The following is a 26,448-nucleotide window of genomic DNA, read 5'->3' as shown; positions in this document are numbered from 1 at the left end:
GAGATGAGATTGTGAAGTCTTTCATAGTTTTTAGGCAGATTTTTTCATAGTAAAATGCGATTTAGGAAAAATTATCTTTGTGCTTACATGCTGAATGAACTGCAAAGGAATATACTCGTAAGTAGTTCCTACAGTCACTGAAGTTTGAGAAATACTGCAATATCCTATGCTGTGTTTGAGTTAAAAAGAGGAAAGGGAATTTCCCATGAGGAAAGATACCTTTAAAAAAGTCATAGAAGGAAGAAAGCAGGGTTTGTAAGCTGGCTGTGGTAACGTAGCGAGGTTATGCCCAAGGGTGGTGAAAAAAGAATATTGAAGGTAATAACCTTATTTAACCAGGGATTAGTAACCTAAAGGAAGAACTTGATCTTCTTAAAATAAAAATTTTTGTTTATACCTTTTAAGCGAATTATTTATTTATTTGACTAGATAATATATACATTTTGTATAGCATTCGAAAGGAACAAAAGGATATACAGTGGGAAAAAAATAAGGTTCTCTCTTGCATCATTTTCCCTCTGCTACCCAGGTTCTCAGCCTAGAGCCAACCACTGTTATCAATTTCTTGCATATCTCTCTAGATAGAATCTTTTCAACATAGATGGCAGGATACAATATATGATGTTTTATTGGGTTGGCCAGAAAGTTTGTTCGGGTTTTTCCGTAAGATGTAATGGAAAAACCCAAATGAACTTTTTGGCCAACCCATTTTGATATTTACAACTTAGTAGTAATAAATCTTGCAGATTATTCTATATCAGTATATAATCATTGTGATTTGATGTTTTAAACAAAGTTACATAATGATAGATATTTAGGTTGTTTCCAGTGTTTTGTACTCAGAAAACAGAGTTGCAATGACTATCGTTTCACATAATTCCTAGAAAGAGCAGTTTATTCATTTTAAATTAGATAATGTCAAATAACCCTCAGTGGAGTTGGCTTAACAAATTATACTCTGAGCAACAAAGCTTAAGGTATCATATTTCCACATGTTCTCGTGAACTTTACCAATCTAACAGGTGAAAAATTGTGTCTTACATTTTTCTTATGAGTAGGGTAAAACATCTTATATTTGAGTCATTTAAAATTTTTCATTAACTGAAGATTTCTATGTTTCGTCCATTTTTCCATTGGATTTTAGGTCTTTTCCTTAGTTATTGGTAGGAGCTCTTTATATATTAAAGGCACTCCTTTTTTTCATGATATGATTGCTTCCTTCAATCCTCAGTCTCAGATGTGGGGATTGTTATTGTCTCCATTTTACTGATGATGCAGGCCTAGAGAGGTTAATTAATTTGCTTTATTTCATATAGACAGTAAGTGGCAGAGTCAGGATTTCACGGTAGGCAGTTTGACTCATCTTTTTTTACCCACCATTCTTCTACTTCCCAATACATTGTCACAGATAAACAGCATGCTGTTCTGAGCACATACAAATCCCTCAAATATTTAAGTACCATTTATGACTACTCTGCTAGAAACAATAGGTGATGAGAGTGATTAATATGATCAATAAAATTAGTCTGGTTGAAGTATAAGGCAAATAGTTGACTATTGGAAGACAGAGTAAGACCTACCATAACAGAGACAAAATGTACCCTTGGAAGTTCAAAAGATGTAGCAATTGGACAGATGCTTTAAAAGTATAAAGATAAGTTAAACCAACATTTCCAAAGTAGGCATTTGAAATAGGTCTGGAATATAGATAAGGCACTGACAGCTGAAAGATAATAAAGCAAGAGGAGCTAAAGACTAGAACAGGAAAGCCAGAATCAGTAGGAGCTATTTTATGGTGAGGAATGGGAGGTAAGAGTGCTAAGTTAAGGTCATTACTTGGAAGGCCTTGAATATCAGGTTGAGCTCATAGGATCATGAAATGTTTGTTTTTTGTTTTTTGTTTTTTTTGCGGTACGCGGGCCTCTCACTGTTGTGGCTTCTCCCATTGCGGAGCACAGGCTCTGGACGCGCAGGCTCAGCGGCCATGGGTCACGGGCCCAGCCGCTCCGCGGCATGTGGGATCTTCCCGGACCAGGGCATGAACCCATGTCCCCTGCATCAGCAGGCGGACTCTCAACCACTGCGCCACCAGGGAAGCCCCATGAAATGTTTTTGAATAGGAAAGTAATGTGATTTTCTCTACTATAGAAAAATTAGTCTGGTGCTATTATAGATCTTAAAAGGGTAGAAGAGATTTAAGAAGGTAGGTACAAGCAATGGTTAACTTTATAAAAAGCTGAAGAATTAGATCAGTTTCAGAAACCAAAATGCAAGGTATTAATGATAATTGGGTAATGCTACTTTAATTTTTGCATATTAACCTATTACTCCCCACAGAATCTTGAGTTGGAAGCCTTTTTCTACTGAGGCACTATTAAACTTCCTTTTTGTATGTCTTTTAAAATGAAACAGGTTATCTTTCACAGCACCTTCATTAAAAGACATACTGCATTAGACCAGAAGTCTTGAAGATGCGATTTGGAGGTTCTCACTTTCTTTTCCTTTAAAATTGAGCCAACCCAGAATCACAAATACGCCTCAGCATCAAAGCCTTTATTACTGCCTTGGCCTATCTTACAATATTTAGCCTTATCAATAATGCTGCTACAACATTGTGTTGTCTTTGCTTTCCTTTAGTCTGTCTCCTTTCTTAGAGGAAGTTTTAAGTGGTTCGGGTACTGTTTATTGTGGTACCTTTTCCTCTTCCCTCAGTAGGGGTCTTCCTCTATTCCTGCTACCCTCTGTAACCATAGCAACTGGCAGCTGAAGTAGAGGGAGCTGTGTTCAGCTTGGGGCCAAATTGGGTGGGTGGGTAGGCAAGAACAAATCTTATTGGGTGTTTAGCTCCCTTCTTAGTTCAGAGAAGGGCTGCAAGAAGATTCTAAAAGACATGGGACAGTCTCCTCATTGAACATTGAGTTCTGTTCATTTCTAGTACTGTGCATGGTACTGGTAGTAAGGAGGCCTGGTACTGGTCTCTCCAGTCTGTATGTGAGATTTCAGCAGGGGCTATGTGGGACCTCACCTATGGAAGCAGGGTGCAGTTTACAGGGCCTGTGTACCTAGCAAACAGCTGAGATTGTGAACAATCAGTGTTGTGTGCATGTGTGTAAAGGCCATGTGCTGTGTACCTTATACAATTCTGATTTTTTTTAAAGGAAAGATGAGGCCATATGTCTAAACTTCATAATATTTTTCTGTCTCCGGTTTTCTTTCTCTGTTTATTTATATATTATTTTTTAAAATATCACTAACCATTTGATTGGGTAATCTGTGTATATACTACAACATTCAAAGGGTAGAAAGGAGTATGATGTGGTATAAATGAAATCTTCTTCCTATCCATGCTTCCCTGTTTCCCTCTCCAGAGGAGAATTTCTTGTGCATCCAGAGATATGTTATGCCCGTGTGTGTGTGTGTGTGTGTGTGTGTGTGTGTGTGTGTGTGTGTGTATTTTTTTCAAGGTGCAGTCTGTTCTATACCTTGTTATGTTTTGTTTAGTTTTTTTCCCACTTCACAATACACCTTGGCATTTGTTCTGTGTCTGGCCAAAGAGAGCTGCCTCATTCTTTTAAGTGGCTGAGAGTGACCTTAGAAAATACCTAATCTAAGTTATTCATTTTTTAAAGGAAGAAAAATTTGAGTCCTAAAGGTATTAAGTAACTGGTTGGTATTCTCTTTTGGAGTGACCTGACTTTTCATCGATTTGTACTTGGCCTTTTTGTTTTAAATAGACTGTTTCTTAGAGTAGTTTTCGGTTCATAGCAAAAAATTGATTTGGACGTTGTAGAAAATGGCAGCACATGCACAGCCTCCCCCATTATCCGCGTCCCCCACCAGAGTGGTCTGTTTGTTACAATTGATGAACCTGCATCGAGACATCATTATCACCCAAAGTTCATAGTTTACCTTACAGTTCACTCGGTGTGTGGTACATTCTGTGGGTTTTGACAAGTGTGTAATGACATGTATTGACCATTAAAGTATCATACAGATACTATATATTTCACTGTCCTAGAAGTCCTCTGTTTTCTGCATATTCATCCCTCTCTGCTAACCCCTGGCAACCACTGGTCATTTTATTGTCTCCATAATTTGCGTTTTCCAGAATGTCATATAGCTGGAATCATCAGTATGTAGCCTTTTCAGATTGGCTTACTTCACTTAATAATGTACATTTAAGGTTCCTCTAGTCTTTTCATGGTATGATACCATTTCTTTTTAGGACTCAATAATATTCCATTGTTTGGATTTACCACAGTTTATTTATCCAATCACCTGCTGAATGACATCTTGGTTGTTTCCAAGTTTTGACAATTAAGAGTATATGTGCTATAAACATCCATGTACAGGTTTTTGTGTGGACATAAATTTTCAGCTCCTTTGGGTTAGTACTAAGAAGTTTAACTGCTGGATCATATGGTAAGAGTATGTTTAGTTTTGTAATAAACTGCCAAACTGTCTTTCATAGTAGCTGTACCATTTTGCATTCCTACCAGCAATGAATGAGAGTTCCTGTTGCTCCACACCCTCATCAGCATTTGGTGCTGTCCGTGTTCAGGATTTTGGCCATTCTGATAGGCGTGTAATGGTATCTCATTGTTTTAATCTGCATTTCCCTGATGACATAGGATGTGGAGCATCTTTTCATGTGCTTGTTTGCCATCTGCACATCTATTTGGTGAGGTGTCTATTAGGTCTTTGGCCCATTTTTTAATCTGTTTGTTTTCATATTGTTGAGTTTTAAGAGTTCTTTATATGTTTTGAATAACAGTCCTTTATCAGATATGTCTTTTACAAATATTTTCTCCCATTGTGTGGCTTGTCTTTTCATTTTCTTGATACTTGGGGTTTTTTAAAATATTTTTTACTCAGACCTTTTAAAATACTTTTTTTACTCAGACCTTGGTCCATCTTTAGGTTTATGGTTTCTACTGTTCTTATGCTTTAGATTTTATTTATTTTTTTAACATCTTTATTGGAGTATAATTGCTTTACAATGGTGTGTTAGTTTCTGCTGTATAATAAAGTGAATCAGCTATACATATACATATATCCCCATATCTCCTCCGTCTTGCATCTCCCTCCCACCCTCTAGGTGTCACAAAGCACTGAGCTGGTCACAAAGCACTGAGCTGATCTCCCTGTGCTATGCGGCTGCTTCCCACTAGCTATCTATTTTACATTTGGTAGTGTATATATGTCCATGCCACTCTCTCACTTCATCCCAGCTTACCTTTCCCCCTCCCTATGTCCTCATATCCATTCTCTACGTCTTACACTTTAGACTTTAAATGTTTAGATGTTTCTGGAATACTTCTTTGTTTTCATAGTTGGTAAATTGATTCTTAGAACCATTCTCATACCATCCCTCTGACAGAACCTCTGTGACATTTGATGAGGTGGAGTCCAACCATTTTCATATAGATTATTGTTTTTTTTTTTAATATTTATGTATTTGACTGTGCCAGGTCTTAGTTGCAACACGTGGGATCTTCACTGCAGCATGCAGGATCTTTAGTTGCGGCCTGTGGGCTCTTTAAGTTGTGGCATGTGGGTTCTAGTTCCCTGACCAGGGTTCAAACCTAGGCCCCCTGCATTGGGAGCACGGAGTCTTATCCACTGGACCACCAGGGAAGTCCCCATACAGTTTATTTATATTGCATGTTTCATTTGGTTGATTTGAGATACTAATTAAAATTTTTTTCTTTTCTCCATTACACAGACATACCTTTTAATGTTAGGTCTTTAAATATAGTGTTCAGATTGTGAGACCTTTGTTCTTTCTCTCCACTTGCAACTGCTGTGTCCAGCACTTAACTTTCTTTCATTTAGTTTGAATCTCTCATACCTGTGTGAGTAGGGGCTCTTTCCCTCTCCCTCCTAACATGCTGCTTTTTAAAGCTGAACACCAGAGGCCTTCGTATCTTGAGCGCTTGACAGTTATACTTTATTTCCCTTTTTTGTGCATAAATGCATTACCACAAGGAGGTTCATAATTTAAATCTGTTGACATGAAACCACATGATATATCTTTCGGCCCATGCAATAAATAGAAACAATATGTTTTTTATTAATCATGTTTGTGTAAATTATGTTATGCATTGGTACATGAGTTATGTTCAGTAACATGCTTGTTATTACAGGGTGTTAAGAATGCCGTAAGGGAATTTTAGGGTTTTGTCTCTCACTTCTCTATCCTAAAACATATATACTCATCTTAGTACTGTAGCCATGTAGCAATTCTGTTAGATAAAAGCAACTATTTAATTTTGCTGGAACAATGCAAGGAGCTCAAACATATTTTGTGTTTTTATATGTATGTCTTTTGCATATGTGTGTATAAAATTATTTTATATTTTAAATATAAGCCCTTTGCAGCCACTTGCTTGAGGAGGTGGTTTAATGAATTCAATTGGTACAGGTGGAGCACACCAAAAGTCTGAAGCGGAAAAACAAAACTACTTTTAACCATATGGTTTCAGAATAGCTAGTCTAGAAAGCTTCTTTTCAAGGGCTTTTACATGGGTATGGACCTTTCGGCATTGGGGGATTTCTCCTCCTCAGTGGAACAGTGGACTGCACTGGGGATATCTGAGGGGTTTTTAAATCATCTTGGATGAAAACAAAGAAGTCTGTTTTTATTTCATTCTTTCATTACCCGCAATTTGTGGATAACTTAGTATAACTTCCAAATCCCTCTTAGACTATCTTATTTACTAAACTGAGAGTGGGAGAGATGGGCACTAGGAGACAAAAGTTGCTTCTGATTCATCTTTCTGATATTAAATGTACACTAGTGGTTAGAAACACCAGTGAATTTTAAAGGCTGACAGGGAAAGATAGCCATGCTTTACTTCTCTTGCTTGGATAAATTGAGTAAAATAATGTCTTTAGTTATAAGGAGAGATCTATAATTCTTTGCTGTCTTAAATCACTCATTCACATACCACAACCACTGAAAGCTTTCTTTTTTTTTTCTATTAGAGATGAAGATGACATCAATGATGTGACTTCCATGGCAGGGGTCAACCTCAGTGAAGAAAATGCCTGCATCTTAGCAACAAACTCTGAATTGGTTGGCACACTTGTTCAGTCATGTAAAGATGAACCGTTTCTTTTCATTGGACCTCTACAAAAGAGAATTTTAGACATTGGTAAGTATGATTATTGACCTGATAGGACTGTCTCTTCCAAGGAAAATGTTACCAAAAGAGATAGCCTGGGTTGGTTTTTCTGGGAATTCTGAGGCTTAAAAAAGGCTCTGGAAGTAATCAAGATTTCATGGGTGTTATAGAAAAAAGTATTTTGTTTTAAAAGTTATTAATGTAACTTAAATCATGTAACCTATGGTTTCTGGTGTAGATAATAGACGTTAATATTTTATTCATCTTAATGGGAGAATAGATGTGTAAAAAATGAATATATGCTTATGATATACTATTTTTTTCTGTGCTGTTCTTCCTTGGTTGGGCTTTAGGCATGTAACTTATTACAAGTTTGTTTTTATGAAATAAAGAAACAACCAATGAGAGTTAGTCCCTTTTTCCTCATCTCAACACTGAAATTCAAACCCATCCTTACCGTAAAAGAACTGAACTAGAATATCAGAGTTCTCTCTGGCCAGGAGTAGTTGCTGGGTGGCCTGAAGTATGTGAAAGGAAATGGAAGAGAACATACCAGTTTTATTCTGGAGGCAAACAGCTTTTTTGCTGTTGTTTAATACCAAACTTGCAGTGATAACTGAAAAAAGAGACAGATTGGAGAGAGATTGTTGCACGTGAGTTATCTCACTTCTTGTGTCCTGACACAGGGACTTATTGGAGTCTCCTCTAGCTCTCTTCCTTCACCCATGTCCAATTTGAGGGGCCAGTACCAGTGACCTTTTAGTATGCTTGACTAAGAACCTTTACATTCTGTGTTGAAGGCCTAACACAAAAATGTGAAGGTTTCAGATTTTTGATACATCCATGGTATATTTAAGGACTTCAAAATGCATTACTATTACATATTCTAAGTTTACTTCACAATTACTCAATAAAGAAATATGTGAGCTCCTACTGTATGTTATTCAAATTATCACTTTTTTCACCTCTAATTTAAGTTGGTTATATGTTATCCTTCTTTTATCTTGAAAAACTAGAATTTACAGTAGTTCAAAGGGATAGAAATTCAGAAGAGCTAATTGTAAAATGTTTGTTTGCTGTTTGCTTGTGTTTTGTTTGATTTCTCCCTCCTCTTCCTCCTTCCCTCCCTCCCTCCCTCTCTTTCTTTCTCTTTCGTTTTCTTCTTGCATTGTATTTTGTATTGTATAGGAGACGTTTCCTTAATTTTGGAATAAGCCTAAGCAAATATCTTTCTGTGATGGCTTGGGAAATTTACTGGTGTTTTAACTCCTTTTAGCCATATAATTATTTAGAACTGGTGGAGTAGAAGTAGATTCATACTTAGTTTTAGCAATTCCCTGCCCCCCTTCTAAATTTTATTTCTAGCTTGATTTAAACCTTGATTATATGATAGGAAAACTTTTAGTTTGACAGAGCATTTTCCATCATTTAGGACAGGGATTGACAATATTTTTTCCTGCAAAGGACCAGATCGTAAATATTCGCCACTTTGTGGGCCATATAGTCAGTGTTGCAAATGCTTACCTCTGCTGTTAAGTTACAGAAGCAACTGTAGACAGCATATGAACAAATAGAAAAGACTGTATTGCCATCAAACTTTATCTATAAAGAGAGATTAGATTTAGTTTGCTAACCTCTGCTTTCAAGGAGAATTCTGGGGAGAACTCTTTGTATTTTCAGTTCTTGATGATAAAACACCAACTTGTCATTTAATATGATGGAAAATTGCAAAACTTCTTCTCTCTAAATTACTTAAGCTTTTAAAACAAAAACAAAAACCATAGAGTGAATGGAGTTATATATTTCTAGGAATTTTTTCATTTACAATAAAATGTTTTTTATTTAATACAATAAAATTTTTTCATGTACAATAAAATGTTCCATGTTTACAGAACAGATCAGAACCAAGACCATTTCTTAATAACAGGAATTATAAAGTAACCCAAAGAATTTGGGGAGGAAGATTTTCTTACTTGAATATGTTAGGGGAGTAAACATGCCAATGTTCTTCCTTTTTTGCTAATTACCTAAATTAAATTGCCAGACATTCTGTAAAAATCACATAGTAAGCTTGCAAACACCTACTAGATTGCCTTAAACAGTCAATGGTGACTTTACTAAAGGGAGTGTTTTATTTTACAGTGAGACTTTAACTTGTAACTCTCTTATGTTTTATCATCAGTTTAGTGAAGATATTAGAATGTTTGATTGTTCACTAAGCCCTGGAATTGATTGCAACTCCCAGTACTTGTTTATTTTTAGTATTTTAAAAATATGGATATTTCTTTAGCGTAGGTTTCTGTTTTGTAAATACATATGAAATTATTTTCAAAGTTTCTCCCCAAACACTATATACTCTTTTTTTTTTTAATTTATTTATGGCTGTGTTGGGTCTTTGTTTCTGTGCGAGGGCTTTCTCTAGTTGTGGCAAGCGGGGGCCACTCTTCATCACGGTGCGCAGGCCTCTCACTGTCGCGGCCTCTCTTGCTGCAGAGCACAGGCTCCAGACGCGCAGGCTCAGTAGTTGTGGCTCACGGGCCCAGTTGCTCCGCGGCATGTGGGATCCTCCCAGACCAGGACTCAAACCCGTATCCCCTGCATTAGCAGGCAGATTCTGAACCACTGCGCCACTAGGGAAGCCCAACACTATATTCTTAAATGTTCACTTTCTTTAGGCATTAACTGGCATGTCATCCTCTATATACTCTATGTTTACTTATAATTTTAATCACTGGATTGTTTTGAAATTGCATTATTCCTTCTGTAGAAGGCCCCCACTATTTGTTTATGCTGATGTTTTAGTAAAGTAGATTTGACTTTTCAGTGTTTTTCCCCCCCTTGAATCATAACTTGGTGATTAATTCATTTTTGCTACAAAGTAATGAACTGCTTTGTTTTGAAGGTTTGTTATAGGAGAAGCTGAATCATTTTATATCGTTTTCCTGTGTGATTTACTATAGCCCACGTTTTGAATTAAGTTGAACATTTGTTATAGAATAATGTCAAAGAATGTGTTTAAGAATTGTTAGCTTTTAATTAAAGCTTGTTTTTTGCAATACTCATTCACACTTTGAGTATATGAGTATGTTTCAGATAGAGTGCAAAATCAAACAATAATATATTTTAAATTTCTATAAATGCATATGTTAAAAACAAACACAATAGCACTATTTAAAAGCTCATTTAAATGAGATTACCTAATTACCTGTATCTTTAGAGTTAGGTCTCTGATGATACAGGTAGTTTCACTGAGCTGGAGAATTACTATTTAAAAACTGATAAGGTTGATTTATAAATGAGCTTCTGCTTTGGGGTATGTGGTCCAAATTGTTTTCTTGAAATTTTCCTCCTAGTTAGCAGAAGGAAGAATAGAAGTTTGGTTTATTTATGGAAAGAGATATAGTGAAAGAGAAATTTTTCAAATTGATGGGTAAAATGATGAGGCTTTGAACCCATTTCAACTTGTAAATTAATTACAAGGTCAGCTTATGGAATATGAGTTAGTGCAAAATAAGCATGATTGGTAATGGACAAAAGGTGTATAGGTGTGTCATGCAGACAAGTTATTAACAGAGACTCACAATCTGAATTAACTGAAATAAATGTCATAAATTGTTAACAGTGTCAAACGGCAAAATGTAATTTTCTGTTTTTTTAATGACTAAAATTAACAGAATATAGCACTGATTTCTGCAGTTACCATTTTCCTCCCTGAACACTAGACTTGATTTGTGTTCTTATTAACTTTGTCCTATAAATGACCTTGCAAGGAGAATGAGTCTAGAGGCTAAGTGAAACAATGTCTATATTTTCTGAGGCTTCAGGCTAGGTTTTATTAATGTAATGTCTAAGATCTTTGAAGTTGTGACTTTACCAGGAAAATCATAATCTCCAAACCTTTATTCATAATGGGTATGACTTCCAGGGGGAACAGAATACCTGCTGTGCTAATTATTTCAATTATCAGCCACTACTAAAACACGTAATGGATTTTCTCTGCTTCCACAGGTAAAAAGCATGACATTACAGAACTTAACTCTGATGCTGTGAACTTGATCTCCCATGCAACACAGGAGCGATTACGAGGCCTTCTAGAAAAACTGACTACAATCGCTCAGCATCGAATGACAACTTACAAGGTAAAGGAAATCCTTAAAGAAGAACAAACTCTTCTGTCTCTTCTTTGTTGTGTTAAAGGTAGTTTTTTGATATGGATTCATATTCTAAGTATATTTTTTCAAGGAAATGGTTGAGACATATTTCATATTGGTAGAAAATAAAAGTCTCATTCCTAACTTGCCTTATTTAGATACGCTTACATGACAAATAAAATAGGGTTTCAAATGGTATCCAAAGCTTCTATGTCACTGTACATTGAAATTTGCATCTGTTCTGCCTGAGGCTTCTCCTCCTAAAGCTCTTGACTGGGAGGGAGGATATGTTAGAAGGGATAACGTATTGGATAGCTGTGTTCTCTTCAGTGATCCGTTCTCTGCTAGCACTCCTGTTCCTTTTAATAAGTTAAATGATTGCATTGAGTGCTAATATTGGTGCCACTCATTATTTATATTGACTACTTTTATAAAAAATTAAATACAAGAATAGCCTATCTTATCCCTAGTAGTGTGAACCAAATCACTTGCCATCATCAAGATGAAAGCATTAGATTTGTTTGCATTATGGTTTGGATGGAGAACAAATGTATTGGGTAATGAGGGTTGAAAAAGATAACCTTTTCCCCCTATATCAAGAAATGTTCATAGGTAGATTTTGTACAATGTGGTATATGGGTAACCTTATAAGGTTTTGAGTTTGCAAGAATGATCACTGTCATGATGTCCTACACATAGGTTAAAAGCAATCTAGGGAAGATCAGCCACTCTACCACCGGTAAATTTCCTGGAGGAAATCATTCTGTTTTCTCTCCTTTCTGCTTCATTTAGAACTTTGGAAGAACTATTTATAGTTGCTGAGGTCCTCACTTGTATAAATCTTTGTGAGAATTTGCTGGACTGACTTAAAAATATATGATCATCAGAAAAAGCTGTGAAAAAACCCCTACTATCAGTATTTATTTTTGTGTGCTTCTGGAATTTGTCCATTTCTTCTAGGTTATTTAATTTGTTGGCATACAGTTGTTCATAGTATTCTCTAATAATCCTTTTTATTTCTGTAAGGTCAGTGGTAATGATCCTACTTTCATTTCTCATTTTGTTTCCTGAAGATATAAGGTTGGTTACTGATTTAAGATCTACCCTTTTAATGTAGGCATTTATTTATTGCTATAAAATTCTCTCTGAGCACTGCTTTTGCTGCATTCTATACGTTTTGGTACATTGTGTTTTTGTTTTCATTAATTTCTTAGGTATTTTCTAATTTCCCTTGAGATCTCTTTATTTCATTGGTTATTTGAGAGTATGTTGTTTAATTTCCACATATTCGTGAAATTTCCAGTTTTCATTCTGTTGTTGATTTCTAGCTTCATTCCATTGTTGTCAGAGAATATTCTTAGCACAATTCAATCATTTTAAATTTATTGAGGCTTGTTTTGTGGCCTAACTTATGGTCTGTCTTGGAGAATGTTCCATGTGCACTTGAGAAGAATGTGTATTCTGTTGTTGGGGAGGAGTGTTCATATATGTCTGTTAGATCTAGTTGGTTTATAGTGTTAGGTCCTCTATTTCCATATTGATATTCTGTATAGGTATTCAATCCAGTATTGAAAGTAGGGTATTGAAGACTTCAACTACTATTGTAAAACTATTTCTCTTTAGTTCTGTCAGTGTTTGCTTCATATATTTGGGGGCTCTGTTGTCTAGTGTGTATATCTTCTTGTTATATCTTCTTGGTGAATTCACTCTTTTGTCAGTATATAATGTCTTGTCTCTTTTAACAGTTTTTGACACAAAGTCTGTCTTGGCTGATATTAGTATAACCACCCCTGCTTTCTTTTGGTTATTATTTGCATGGAATATTTTTTTTCCATCCTTTGACTTGCAGCCTATTTGTGCTTTTATCTAAAGCCAATATCTTTTAGACAGCATATAGTTGGATTTTGCTTTTTATCCATTCTGTCAGTCTCTACCTTTTGATTGAGGAGTTTAATCCATTCACATTTAAAGTAATTACTGATTAAGAAAAAACTTACTTCTGCTATTTCTGTTTTTGTGTGTGTCTTACGGCTTTTTTTGGCATTCCTTTACTACTGCCTTCTTTTTTGTTTGATTTTTTTCGTTGTATATTGTTTTGATTCCCTTTGCACATATGTGTGTGTGTGTGTGTGTATTTTTTAGATATTTTCTTAGTGGTTACCTTGGGGATTACAGTTAGCATCCTGAATTTGCAGTAACCTAATTTAAATTGATAACAATTTACCTTCACTTTTGGGATGTGGGGGGATTAGTCTTCATTTTTGTCTTTTTACTGTAACGTTTTAAAGAGCCTTATAATTTTTCACATCTGGATTCTCCCTTTTTCCTGCCTCAAACACCCTGTTGTTTCAGATATACATGAGTGCACTTTCATTTACAGTAGGCAGTTTCTATACAAAATGTAGCATGTGCATTTAGTATGGAATAGAATTTTTCCAAGTAATGTTTACTATCCAGAATGCCATCCAAAGCTCTATTATGTATAGCCTTCAGGTGGAGTAGTTCTTCTAGTGTATATCAATAACACATATTCCAAGGATTTAGTTGCCCCAGGCAAAATGGGTAGTATCTACCCCACTTAGAAACTCAGTAACTTAGCTTAAAGCTAACACCTTCTTAACCTTCTGTCTTGACACTGCCTATCCTGATTGATTTTCCCCTGTCCGCCTTTCCCCACACTTATTCCTTAATACAGCTAATTCACAGCTGTGTGAATTTGCACACATAGAAAAGCAGCTACACGATCATCCTTCTTTAAACAGAAATAATAATCATTTAATTATATTTGGATCTAGTTCAAAATTATATACTTATTTTGTAGACTTTGATTGTAATAATCTTTGTGTCACAGATTGAGCCCTGTCCTTACATTTCAGTTCATCCCTGATAGGATTTATTTTTATCTGTACAGTATGGGAAATTTTACTCCATGAATTTCACAAAAGTGAGCTACTTTTATTAAAAGCAAAATCCCACCATCTCTTTCCATTTGAAATCCCTCTACTTTTGATAATCTTTCACCGGTTAGACATAATTCTCTAATTAATCATAGTCCATAAACTGAGATTTAAGTAAACAAGTAGAAAGTGACACATGTGATACAAAGCTTTTGATCTTGCTGCCAGGTTTTTTCCCACTGAAGATATGTTAGAGTCTTCTACGTGCCAGTGGCTGTGGAGAAACTTCATGTTTTCCAGTTGAAAGGGGCTGTAGTACTTTCTTTAGATGGGATTCACTTGATGATGTTATTGTTTGGTCTGAGTCCTTATATTTTCACTGCTAAACCACCTGACTCTGTGGTGCAAGAAGACTTCAGTTAGACCAGCTGGGTAGACAGGAAGCATCATGATAAGATTGGGGTACTGTTGTTTAAATAAAGTTGGAGACTCAGTAGAAGTAGGGAAGACACTCAGTTGTTTAGGACTGGAAGAGTAAAGGAAGGATGCATTAAGCAAGAGGCAGTTGTACTGAGTTGGAAGAGAGAGAAGGAATCTTAGCATGGAAATGAGATTGGGTTCAAATTTAGAAAGTCTGTGTGCCTTTTTAATTTAGCATTTGCTGTCCTTTTAAATTAAATCCTGTCAGTAAATTATCTCCAGGGTATATGAACACAAAAATGGTAAAAATGAAGTATTTAAGAAACCACTGGTTATTATGTTTATGCCTGTATGGTTGGCTTATAATGTATTCCATATTCTATCTTGTATTATTTAACTTTAAAAACATTTGAGAATTCTTTTTGTATTAAACACAAAGTAAAATAAGTAGCACTAATACATCCTTGTTCATTATTCTATGTAATACTCTTTTGATCTAGTTAAATACCAACAATAAAAATTTAATTTAAAAAGAATCTTGGGCATATGAAATCTCTCAGTCCCAGTTAATTGAATCAACCATAAGCATGGGATAAAACAAAGATGGGAATGGTGCTGTACCCAGATTTCCAAGCCACGCACTGACCGTTGGGCCAAACGTTTAAAAACATTCAGTTTTCCTATTTTATAGTCTCCCTCCTATAGCTTGGATGTCTGAATTACTGAAATGAGTAGATGGCAGGAAGTCACCCCACCCCCAACAAGCATACATGTATTAAAGGAGGAGAGATAGGTGGTCATATCAGATAAAATTACAAAATATTTAGATTGTAAAGCACTGTTTTACACTGTAGAATATCAGAATAAATGAAACAGTATAAATTTTATCATTTTATGGAACATTGAAGATGAATAATTATATTTCTCTGTTATGACTCATTTATACATTGTATACTTAATTTCTTTGACTATAGTTTCTACCCAAGTCCATAGCTTAAGGAAATTCTTACAACAGCGTTTAGGATTTTAATGTTTGCCATTTTGTCTTATGTCGTATTTTGGTAGAAGTTGTCTTCACTTGGCATGGTTAGACCAATTCAACAATAGAAACAAGGGTGATAACTTTCATCTTAGGTATATTTTTCAGTGAGATGATTGTTTCTTATTTTTTGTCTTTCACAGTCCTACGATTTATTTAATCATTAAGGTCTGCTGAGATGGACGATAGTTTAAATAAAAAGATTTAGATTATAGGTAAAGGGTGCACTGTCTTGCTTTCTACTTCCAGTTATTAGGATCTGCTTGGCTTAATTCCTTTTTCCTCCCTTCTGGATGAAGCTTACTAGGAAAGCTCTTTGAAATTTCAATGCTTAATCACCTCTCAAATTTTAAGGATGATTAAAGTTCTTATTTTGTTGTTGTTTGCTTAACAGAAATAAACATATTACCTCCTGTAAATTTAGTTCCCTATGTTTGTGTTACTGTCTTTAGCTGATTTATAACAAGACTTAATGTAGAATGTGTTGCCTAGGATCATCATAAAACTTTTTTTTTCCCCAGGCAAGTGAAAATTACATCCTGTCTAATGACACCAGATCACAGCTCAAATTTCTTGAAAAGCTAGATCAACTGGAGAAGCATAGAAAGGATGTAGAAGAAAGAGAAATGTTACTTAAAGCAGCCAAGGTAAGGTCCTATGTGATTTATGAGTGAATATGGCCTGGCAAGGAGGTCAGAATTGGCTTTATCATTTGTTGACTATCTTGGTTTTGTTAGGCCTTTAGATTTCTCTGAAGGATTTCTTAAAATGAAATTACTAATAAATTCTCTCACAGCCACAGGATGGTGTCGTACAGTGGCTTTCAGTTAATTTAGTTTAATGAGACATAATCTTTTGTCTCCTCATTCTCAATTCCTGTGTGCCTAGCATCATACCACTTCCCCCTCCCCAAGTAAAAATGTTTTAAAATTTTTCAAGGTCTTTTCAGGGATATGATTTAATATGTGCCAAGTTGAAGTTGAGAGAGGAAAATTTGGAAAGTGGACATGAATGTTATAGGTAAAAATTAGGAATCATTAGGATTATATGAAACAAAATAGAAGATGAGCAGGAATGGGTTAGAGAGATACTAAAAGAGAGAACAGGTAAGGCTATTATTGATTTTCTTTCTTCCTCCTTTAAGCATTTTCCTGGACCATTAGTGCCAGATGGAGTGAGAGCTAGTTCCATTATAGTTTGCGTTTTGTTGCTGCACATTTCTTTGTAGGCCTTGGGGAGCAGTCTTAAGGGTTGGATACTAGTGTTATTTTTTGTTTTAAACGCTTCAGTTTTGATTTCCAATGTTACTGGAATCCTCCCCTTTTAGAATATTTGTTCCTAGTCACATACTAATCACTTTTTTAAAAATTCATTTATTTTGAAATGATTTCATACTTACAGAAAAGTTGCCAGAACTATACATCTCCTTTTCAGTTGGGGTTCCCCATTTTTAACATTTTACTGCATTTCCTCCATCTCCATCATTTCTGTACACAGGTGCACACTCCCGTTATCATTATTCTCTTTCTTTTGTTCTTTCTTCTTTGAATTCAGAGGTTTCTCGTACATTCACAAAGTTATGGAACTGTTGTCTCTAATTAGTCTTTCTCTGAACCTTTTGACAGCAAGCTTCAGACATGATGGCTCATCACTCCTAAACATTCTGGCATGTATTTGCGAAAGCAAGGCCATTCTTCTGTATAAGCTTCCAAGTCAGGACGTGAATAACATGACACTACCATGTAATCCACAGACCCTATTCAGATTTAACCCGCTATCTCAAGCCTCTTCTTCCTTCATGGTCCATTTTCCCATTCAGGAATGTGTGTCTATTCAGTTGTCATCAGATTCCTTCAGTCAGATTTTCTCACTCTTTTTCTTTCATGTCTTTGACAAGTTTCAGGAGTACAAGAGTACAAGCCTTACCTTCTGTAGGGTGACTCTCAACCTGGGTTCATCTTATGTTTCCTTACAACTTGACTTGGGTCATGCATTCTTGGTGGGAATGCATAGAAATGATGCTTCATTCTTAGCTGATTCTATCAAAAGGCAACCTTGATCAGTTCTCTCCATTTTAAAGTTTCCCTTTCCCCCTTTGTAATCAATTAGTTTGATTGAAGGTATTATAGCATTATACTAATATCCCATACCTCATCAAACTCCACAGAGCAACTTTAGCATCCATAGATGATACCTGTGATACCTGTGAATCAGATACCTCTGTGATGGCTGCCAAATGGTGATTCTTTATTCTTATCATCTCGTCTATGTTTATTAGTACTCTACTTTGTGGAAGAGCTTTCCTCTCTCTCATTCATTCATTCATACATTCATGCATTCATTTATATCAACATGTGCTCGTGGATTTCTGTTTGATGCAACAGGTTGTAACCCATTACTATCATTATTTATTTTGTTGCTCAAATTGCTCCTGAGTGGGAGACCCTTCCAGCTGGCACTTCTGTCCTTTAATCATGTTTCCATCATTCACTGAGCATGTCCTTACTTTCAGGCACAAGATACTCCAGGCCCAGCTTTTACTCATCCTTTCCCAGCCCTGGAATCAGTCAGTTCATCAAGGAACCATATACTTTTTAGTTGAGGATGATATCCAGAAATCAAGATTAGAGCCTACAGTGTGCTCATTGCTAAGAGAGTATCATTACATGTAGACCCTGTCAAATGGACAGATCTAGGAAACATGTATGGTATGTGATATGTACACATATCTATATAAACACACAAACATAGATCTATAACTATTTTACTGTGTGTGTACATTATAAAACTATAAATTTATATGAATATCTCCGTGATATCTTAGGGTTCTTCCTAGCTTTAACCTTTCCATGTTTATAAGTACTTACTCTGAAGTCAGAAACCTGACTCTCATTATCCTCGATATATTTACTTATGTTCTCAATTTATTTATTTGATCAATGTAACTAATCTCCCAAGCAACCATGCTGACTGACTCTTCTGTCTGCTACCACTGTTACCCCTGCCCTCATTTCATTGCCCATGTAATTGGCCGCCATGCCCACTGGCCCATGCCTTGGTGGGTCTTCCCCAGCCCTTCATCACCCTGCATTCTTGACCTCTGTTCTATACCTTCATGTGCCAAGGTGCACCACAACCTTGTCACTGTGCAGCTTCTCACTGTCCCACGGTCTCAGTCCCCATTCTGACCCCTCTTGCACTGGGAAAGGCTGCTGGGACAGGAAGATGCTCTTTCTCGAGCCCTTGAGTATTATAAGCAAGCACACAGCCAATGTAACGAGGTGGTTTATTGGCATTTTATTCCCAATTACTTTGCTGTAAACAAGGTTATAAACCTTTAAATACTTGTTTAGTTATTATCCGGTGTAGTATATTATAGTTGCTCTCACTTTCTCGTAGTTTTACCTTCTACTCTTACAGATTTTCTAACTCAGTAAATAACATCATTATTCACCCAGATGTTCAAGCCAAAAAAACCTAGGAGTCATCTTTAACTCCTTTTCCTCTTTTCTCTCCCTACATCCAGTTCACTTTCCTATTCAGTTCCCAAAATGTATCCACCACCTTCTCTTCATCACTGTTGTCATCACTCTGATCTGAGTCATGTTTCCCTTGGACCTTTATAATGTCTTCTAACTAATGTCCTTTTCCTTCTACAATCCATTTTTCATACTTTTGTCAGGATAGTGTTTTCGTAACAAATCATGTGTGTCTCTGTTGCTTAAAACCCTTCAGTGACTTCCTCTTGCCTTAAAATAAAATCCAAACTTACTACCAAATTTTTAAACGCACCCACCTCTCTCTCTGAACTTTCCTCATGTCCCTCCCTTCTTCACTCATTCTGCTCCAGTCACAGAGCAGACTTTCTTTGTGCTCCAAGTTTGTATCCTAGGCTACTAATGAAGCATCTAAAACTGAACACTGAGTTCCCTTTCCCCAAATCTGCTCTGGTCTTTACCTTCTCGGGAAGTTGGAATTTTCTATCCTTCCAGTTACTTAGGCCACAATCCTAGGCATCATTCTTGATTACTCTCTTTACTTCACACCCTATATCCAATCCATCAATAAATCTGGTTGGCTCTACCCCCAACATGTATTTCAATATAGTTATTTATCATCATATTCTATGATGCTGGTTCAAGTTGCCCTCATCTTTTTCTCAGTCTTGTATTTACAGCAGTTGTTTTAGAACAGCTTCCTAATTGCTCTGTGTGCCTGTGCCTCCAGTCTTGGATCCATACAGTGCATCGTCTATACGGCAGCCAGAGTGACCTTTCGAAAGTGTCCTGCCAGTGGCATCTCACACCTGTGCTCCAAACCCTCCAGTGGCTTTTTGTTACAACTAGAATCAAAGCCCAACTCCTCATCATGACCTACAAGGCGGCACATTGTCTCCAGCCTTATCTCTCAACTTTTCTTTATGCTCCAATCACACCAGCCTTCTTTCTTTCCTCAAGTATGCCAACCATATTCCCATTTTTTGGCTTCCGCAGTGACTGCACCTTCTGCTTAAGAGTGTTCTTCCCCCAGATCTTTATATGGCTGCCTCCTTCTTGTCATTCAGATCTCTACTCAGTTGTCACTCCTCAGAGATGTCTTCCATCCCGTTCTGGCTACAGAAGTACGCCCCTCTTTCTATCACATTATCCTATTTTATTTTATTTATAGTACTTATCACTATCAGTCATTGTTTTTTATTTTTCCCCATTATAAATGTTTTACATTTCACAACTGTGTTTAATTTCTATAAAATTATTTTATTTTTCTCTTCTTAAAATGTAAGTTACTCGAAGGCAGAGACTTTGTCTTGTTACCTCATTTCTATATCTCCAAGGCCTAGAACAATGGCACACAGAGTAGAATATATACCATGGATAGTCAATAAATATTGGTTGACTGACAAAGACTTGATACCCAAATGTGCCCATTTTATACTGTGGCAAAAATTATATACACACACATATACATACACACATACATATACACCCGTATTTTTATGTGAATACACATATACTCATTCTCTCCTAACATAAGTAGAATGACAAGGGAGTTTTCTTAGTTTGGGCTAGAGTGAAATTGTTTTATTAGATTGGAGACAAAATTAAGAAAAAATGTATTAGCTTTCGGTAGAATCTTATGTAGGTATTTAATTAAGGTGTTTAAAATTAGAAGGCACTCAGATATAAACAGTTTCTTCCTTGTGTTTTCCTTTAACAGAAGTACTGATAAATCAGTAAAAACGTTATCAGTTAAACTAAGTAAATAGGAAAATACTTTCTGCTTTTATTTTGTTAGCTATCTTTAGTTAGCTGCTATTGAATGTTGTGGAATATTCAGATTTATAAGGAGTTAGGTAACTTTATTAGAATAAGAAGAAGAATACACCTATCTGCAGCATATTTTTCAGTGGACAAATGTCTGTAGTGTCAGAAATATAGTTCTTTCCTTACCTTTGGTTCCATCATAGCATTACATGTAGAATGTAGCTCTTTTCTTATAGCAGTCCTGTAAGATTATTCATTTTTTGAATGTTAAACTGAATCAGTATGGAAAGTGACATTCAATAAACATTTATTGAACATTTTCTTGGGCACAGCATTCTGTTAAGTGCTATAGAGGACCCAAAGATGGTAAGATACTCTAATGAAAACATTGGGATGTATTTCTTAATTTTAAAAAATTACACTTTTGAAGAGAGAGAAATTTGGTTCAAAGTTCATCACGTTCTTGTTTTTAATAGTCCTTGAAATACCATATTTTTTACCAAAATGGCTTCACCTAAGGATTAGCCAATGTTGATTGTTTTCATTCATTTGAGCCAACAGTTATCCTTTTCTTTTCCTTCATCTCTACCATCCATTTTTCAGTTTTTAGTGTTCCAACAGGACCAACGTCATGCCTCAACTGGACCTGACTGACATTGTTAGCATCATTTTCTCTATAAGCTTCCTCCAGGCTAGAACTGCAGCAGCCAGCCCAGATGACGAGAGGGAGGGGGAGGTGGGAGGGAGAGCACAAGACTGGATTGAGGCATTTTCCCCTGGAGCTAAGGTTTTCAATCACAAGAGAAAATTGTCATTTATTAAATATTTAACGGCAACTATGGTGTTTAGATGCTAGTAATTTCTATTAAAATTTTCTTTTCCTTTGATAGAGTCGTTCCAATAAAGAAGATCCAGAACAGCTGAGATTAAAGCAGAAAGCCAAAGAGGTAGGACTTTCAAGTTACCATGCTTGTCTTTGTGTTTGAGGGAAGGTTGGCAGCTCTCTCCTGGCAATTAGGTCAGGGTTTATTTTGCTGTTGCATACCATTTGCCGAAGCCTTGGGGAAGGACAGGAACTGCTGAAGGCAAGGGCAGTACTTCAAATGAGGTCAATGAGTTATGTGCTCTCTTTTTAAAATTTATTTTCAAGGCTTAGGCCTGTCTAGAAATGGCTCTTTGTAAACTACAGCAGCACACTTGGAGGAATATAATGTGGGATTAAAAAAAAAGAAAGAAAAGAAACTTCTGAGATTTAGCATCTGGGACTGTACAATAGGCTACATTTTTCCAGGGTAATTGTTCGTTTTGTAAATCTGATACTGCTTATAATTCTTTGGCTGGGAGGTGGTACTGGGATTTAGTTTTAAATGGAAAACGCCTCTGGCTTTTAATTTTCTGGGCCCAGCAGTTTTCTGTTCTGGAATGGAGCCCTTGTTTCACACAGTTCATGTTTAGCTGCGGGGGTTTTAGTTTATAGCTTAGACTGGTTAAGCTTTTACTCCCAGAGGCCTCTGCATAGCAACTGTAGAAATCAACAAATAAGTTCATTTATGTCTGCAGCCTCCTCTCAGTAGCTGACTTTTTACATTTCCCAATATCCATTTCCTGACTTTTCTAGCCCCAGAGAAAAAAGCTCCACTAATTGGAGCTTATTTTAATTGAGCCTTAATATTGGATCTCACTGGAGTTGCCCCCAGAGCTGCTGAGAACAGAAGGAAATGAAAGTACCTAAGGTTGAAGACATGGTGTATGTATGGGTGTGTGTGTGAAATTTTTCACTTGACCTACAGATTCTTTTCCCTGCTGAATAAATCATCAAGCCTGTTCACATTTCTGATTAAGGATCTGACAGCAGACGATAATAAAGACAATTGAGGTGTGAGACGTGTGATATGGAGCTGAAGAAATTGGTTTCTATAGTTACTTGACTGATTTCATGCAATTTTTAAGGATCTTTGTGCTAAATAAGAGTGATTTCCTGAGCAACCTTTTTCCTTAACTGTGCCTCTTGAACTATGAAATTTGTTGTTGCTTAATATTGCTGCACTCGGCTTCTAGGTGCCAGCAGCAGCAGGTTATTTATGAATGTTTTAAAGGCCCTTATTGTTTGGATTAATGTAGGAGCTGAGGCAAAGCAAATGGAAATCTAGTAAGATTCTTACAATCAATGTGGTGTGTTTTCACTAAAATAGAAAAGGAAGAAAACATGAACTCTGGATGGAGGGGTTTCTGGATTGAGGTGAAGAGAACTGGGAAAGGAGAATATTAAAAAGGATTTGAAACCGAACCATTTTATTTCAACAACAAAAAATTTCTGTTACTCATTTCCAGAAAATTTATCTAAAAATATTATCTAAAAAAGTTAACATGAGAACTGTACCTATAATCTTACAGCAAGCCTGGCTTGATGATAGATTGATTGGTTGCTTTGAATCATGAGTGTCCCTCTTTGTTTTCATTTAGGACTGATAGATGCTTATCTTACTTCTAATCCCACCCACTCTTTGGAAAATAAATATCAGAAAACTTACCGCTTTATCCTTAAAGGTCTTATACTGTCTGTTTTTCTTTCATATACCTTCACAAACATCTGGATCATAGATTAATTTTTCCTTCAGGTTTGTATGGAATGCTTTTGTTTGTTTGTTTTTCTTTTAATTGTGTTTTTTATTCCCTGAAGGATGAATAGGTGGACAGCATTTTTTGAAGAAAATTCTAAGAGCAAATGTGAAAAGAAAAAAAAAAAAACCTCTCAATGAGAGCAGGTGTGCTGTAGCAAACCTGTTTTTTTTTTCCCACTGTTTTTGCACCTCCATTTATTTATTTTTCCTAGCAAGATTAAAAAAACTATATTTTCCTTCCAAAATATTTCAAAAGTTTTCTGGTTGCTTCCTATTCTAAATCATCTTTGATTTAAAAAAGAGTCAAATACATTGGCCCAGTTCCAAGAACAGAGCCACTCTCTATTAGTTGCAAATGTTTGATGAAAGTAAAATATTGTCATTTTTGTCATCCCCATGCCCCCTAGAGCTCTTAATAACTTTAATATTCTAAGGGGCTCTAATTTAGAATCAAACACACCATATTTTGTTTGGTTGCAAAATCATTGACCCTATCTTTATATAGAGTTGAATTGTTGTCTTATATGGTAATTTGTAAGGTTATCATTTGGGATATACTAATTGTTATCACACTGCTATAAACTATAAAGCTTTGGTTTGTGATTTTTTGGTATTTGGCTATTTAGGAAATTTTCTTTGTCCGATTGTGAAAATTAGTACAGATTCCTTACTGTTGCTCAATATAAAACTGCTTTGCTTTCCTTTTTCCGGTAACTACCTACCTACCAAGCTGGGCATAGGAAACAGATTAATGATAGTATCTTACAAATATAGAACTCCAAAGAACTGTTTAGAGAAGTTGTAGGCTTTATTGATCCTGAGGAATGTTTCAGCAGTGATGTTTGTCATATAAATATTAAATCACAACTTGAATCCCCTTCATACGTAGTCTTATAATCCATGGTTGCTTTCAACTGTTAAGAACTAGAGTTTTGGGGGGTTTTTGGGGGGTTTTTTTTTGCAGTACACGGGCCTCTCACTGTTGTGGCCTCTCCCTTTGCGGAGCACAGGCCCCGGACGCACAGGCTCAGCGGCCATGACTCATGGGCCCAGCCACTCTGTGGCACGTGGGATCTTCCTGGACCGGGGCACGAACCCGTGTCCCCTGCATCAGCAGGCGGACTCTCAACCACTGCACCACCAGGGAAGCCCAGGACTAGAGTTTTGATCTTGGTCATTTCTCCCATGGGTTTTCTTCTCTCTAATACAGATTTAGAGTCTATGCATTTCTTCTTTGCATTCTGGTGTAAAGCCAAACTGTTAAATTGAGCAGGTTTTTATAAAGATGTCTAATTTCTTTTCATCCTTCCTATTGACTTCTTCCAATTTTGTCATTCTCACTTGGCACTTAAGAAAGTAGGCTGCCTTTGGGTTTGCCTCCAGCCTAGTCTGAATCCGTTGAAGCAGCTCCTGCTGCATACTATTCTTATTGATCTGACAGGTTATCCATCTATTTGAAAACATTGTTGTCTGGCTAAAATGTCTGTGGATATCAAACATTTTAGTTCCAACTTTGGGGCCATCTTTTTCCTGTTTTCTATCTTTGCCTTTAAAAAGTCATAAGTGTTCTCGCTCTCTGTATTGTAAGTTTATATTTTAAATATGGACACTTTTAAATTGTGATGGCTTTTTTCCCCTAGATACTTTTACTGAAATGTAAGTACTGACATTCTTCCATTTCACCATCAATGTGTGAAAGGTTTTAAATAGATTACTAATTGCCAAATTCTGACTTCAAACAAGCAGGCACGTTTTTGTTTAATGCATCTGCAGACTTGTCTGAAATGTGTGCTGTGTGTCCTAGATTACCATCTAGCCTTCAATGTTTTCCTTTCTTACCACATCATCCAGAGTTCTGCAGAGCAAACCATCTGACCTTGGAGTTCAGACATCCTGATTCCTTAAACATTTGTTATATATATCGTGACCCTTATTTCCTTTGAATATCTTCTTTCTCCTTTGGGAAATGTGAGTTTAGTACATCTGTGCAGAGTGAGACAAAGAATTCATTTACTTTCTTTTTAACAATTCCTAGCATCCCCACTTTCATTTTTTATCAGACATTAGAAGAAAGAAAAAGGAATGCATGACATGTACCTGCTGGCACATTAGTTTCACAGTGCATCCTGTAGAAACTGGGCAAAAATAAGTATTAAATAATTAAAATGCATAACAGATTAGAAAACTTGTACCCTGAAGGACTTTGGATTTTTGTTTATAGAAAATATAGGATATAAAAACTATAAGTAATACAACTCTCCATGAAGCATTATTGTACAATAAATAAAATACTGACTCATAAGGCTCATTACTGATTAGAAGATATATCATTTAGGTACAAGAAGGGCAAGGGATTTTTTTTAATGAAATTTTAAAAGATACGGAGTCAGTGAAATATAGTTAAGGCTAACTATTAAATTTATAGCAACTTGTATTTAAACTTTATACTAGTTCTGCATGAGCCAAAACTCATGGAACACTGAACAGGGAAAATTTAAGTTTTCATTAAAAGTGCAATCAAATTAATGTAGTATGGAGAAGATGTTCTTAAAATGGCAAGTTATAAAGAGCTTGTATACATAGCAGAGAAACAGAAATGCAATGTTTTCAAAGCATTGATAGTCTAATAAGATAGTAGTTCTCAAACTTTGATATGCATAAGAATTATCTGGAGGGCTTGTTAAAACACAGGTTGCTGGGTACCACCCCAGGAATCTATGACACAGTAGGCCTGGGTGAAGTCTGAGAATTTGCATTTCCAACAAAATTTTCGGTGATTTTTCTATTGCTGTCACTGTTCTGGAGATCACACTTAGAATCTAGGAGGGGAAAGAAGGGGGCCTTTAAAATCTATCACTTTTGTTTTCCCATTGACTAAATGTTCATAGAAAGTTAAATAAAATACTGTGATTTGGGAATCTGAGAATTG

The 26,448-nt window shown here is 36.1% G+C and overlaps 1 protein-coding gene across 2 annotated transcripts in view; it reads left to right on the top strand.

Moving 5' to 3' along the window:
* The window catches only part of TAF4B (TATA-box binding protein associated factor 4b), a 125,351-nt gene that overhangs the window by 45,700 nt on the left and 53,203 nt on the right, over positions 1-26,448 (top strand). For both annotated transcript variants that reach the window (XM_029232618.1, XM_029232611.1), the window contains exons 10-13: positions 6,988-7,157; positions 11,136-11,266; positions 16,156-16,281; positions 21,789-21,845. In XM_029232618.1, the coding sequence (XP_029088451.1) occupies positions 6,988-7,157; positions 11,136-11,266; positions 16,156-16,281; positions 21,789-21,845 (484 nt within the window). The remainder of the gene's footprint in view (positions 1-6,987; positions 7,158-11,135; positions 11,267-16,155; positions 16,282-21,788; positions 21,846-26,448) is intronic.

Source organism: Monodon monoceros, unplaced genomic scaffold, assembly GCF_005190385.1.
Source record: "Monodon monoceros isolate NGI ecotype Baffin Bay Population unplaced genomic scaffold, NGI_Narwhal_1 Super_Scaffold_1, whole genome shotgun sequence".
Classification (NCBI taxonomy): domain Eukaryota; kingdom Metazoa; phylum Chordata; class Mammalia; order Artiodactyla; family Monodontidae; genus Monodon; species Monodon monoceros.
The sequence above is the reverse complement of the archived record's forward strand: the minus strand, read 5'-3'. Positions and strand labels throughout refer to the sequence as shown.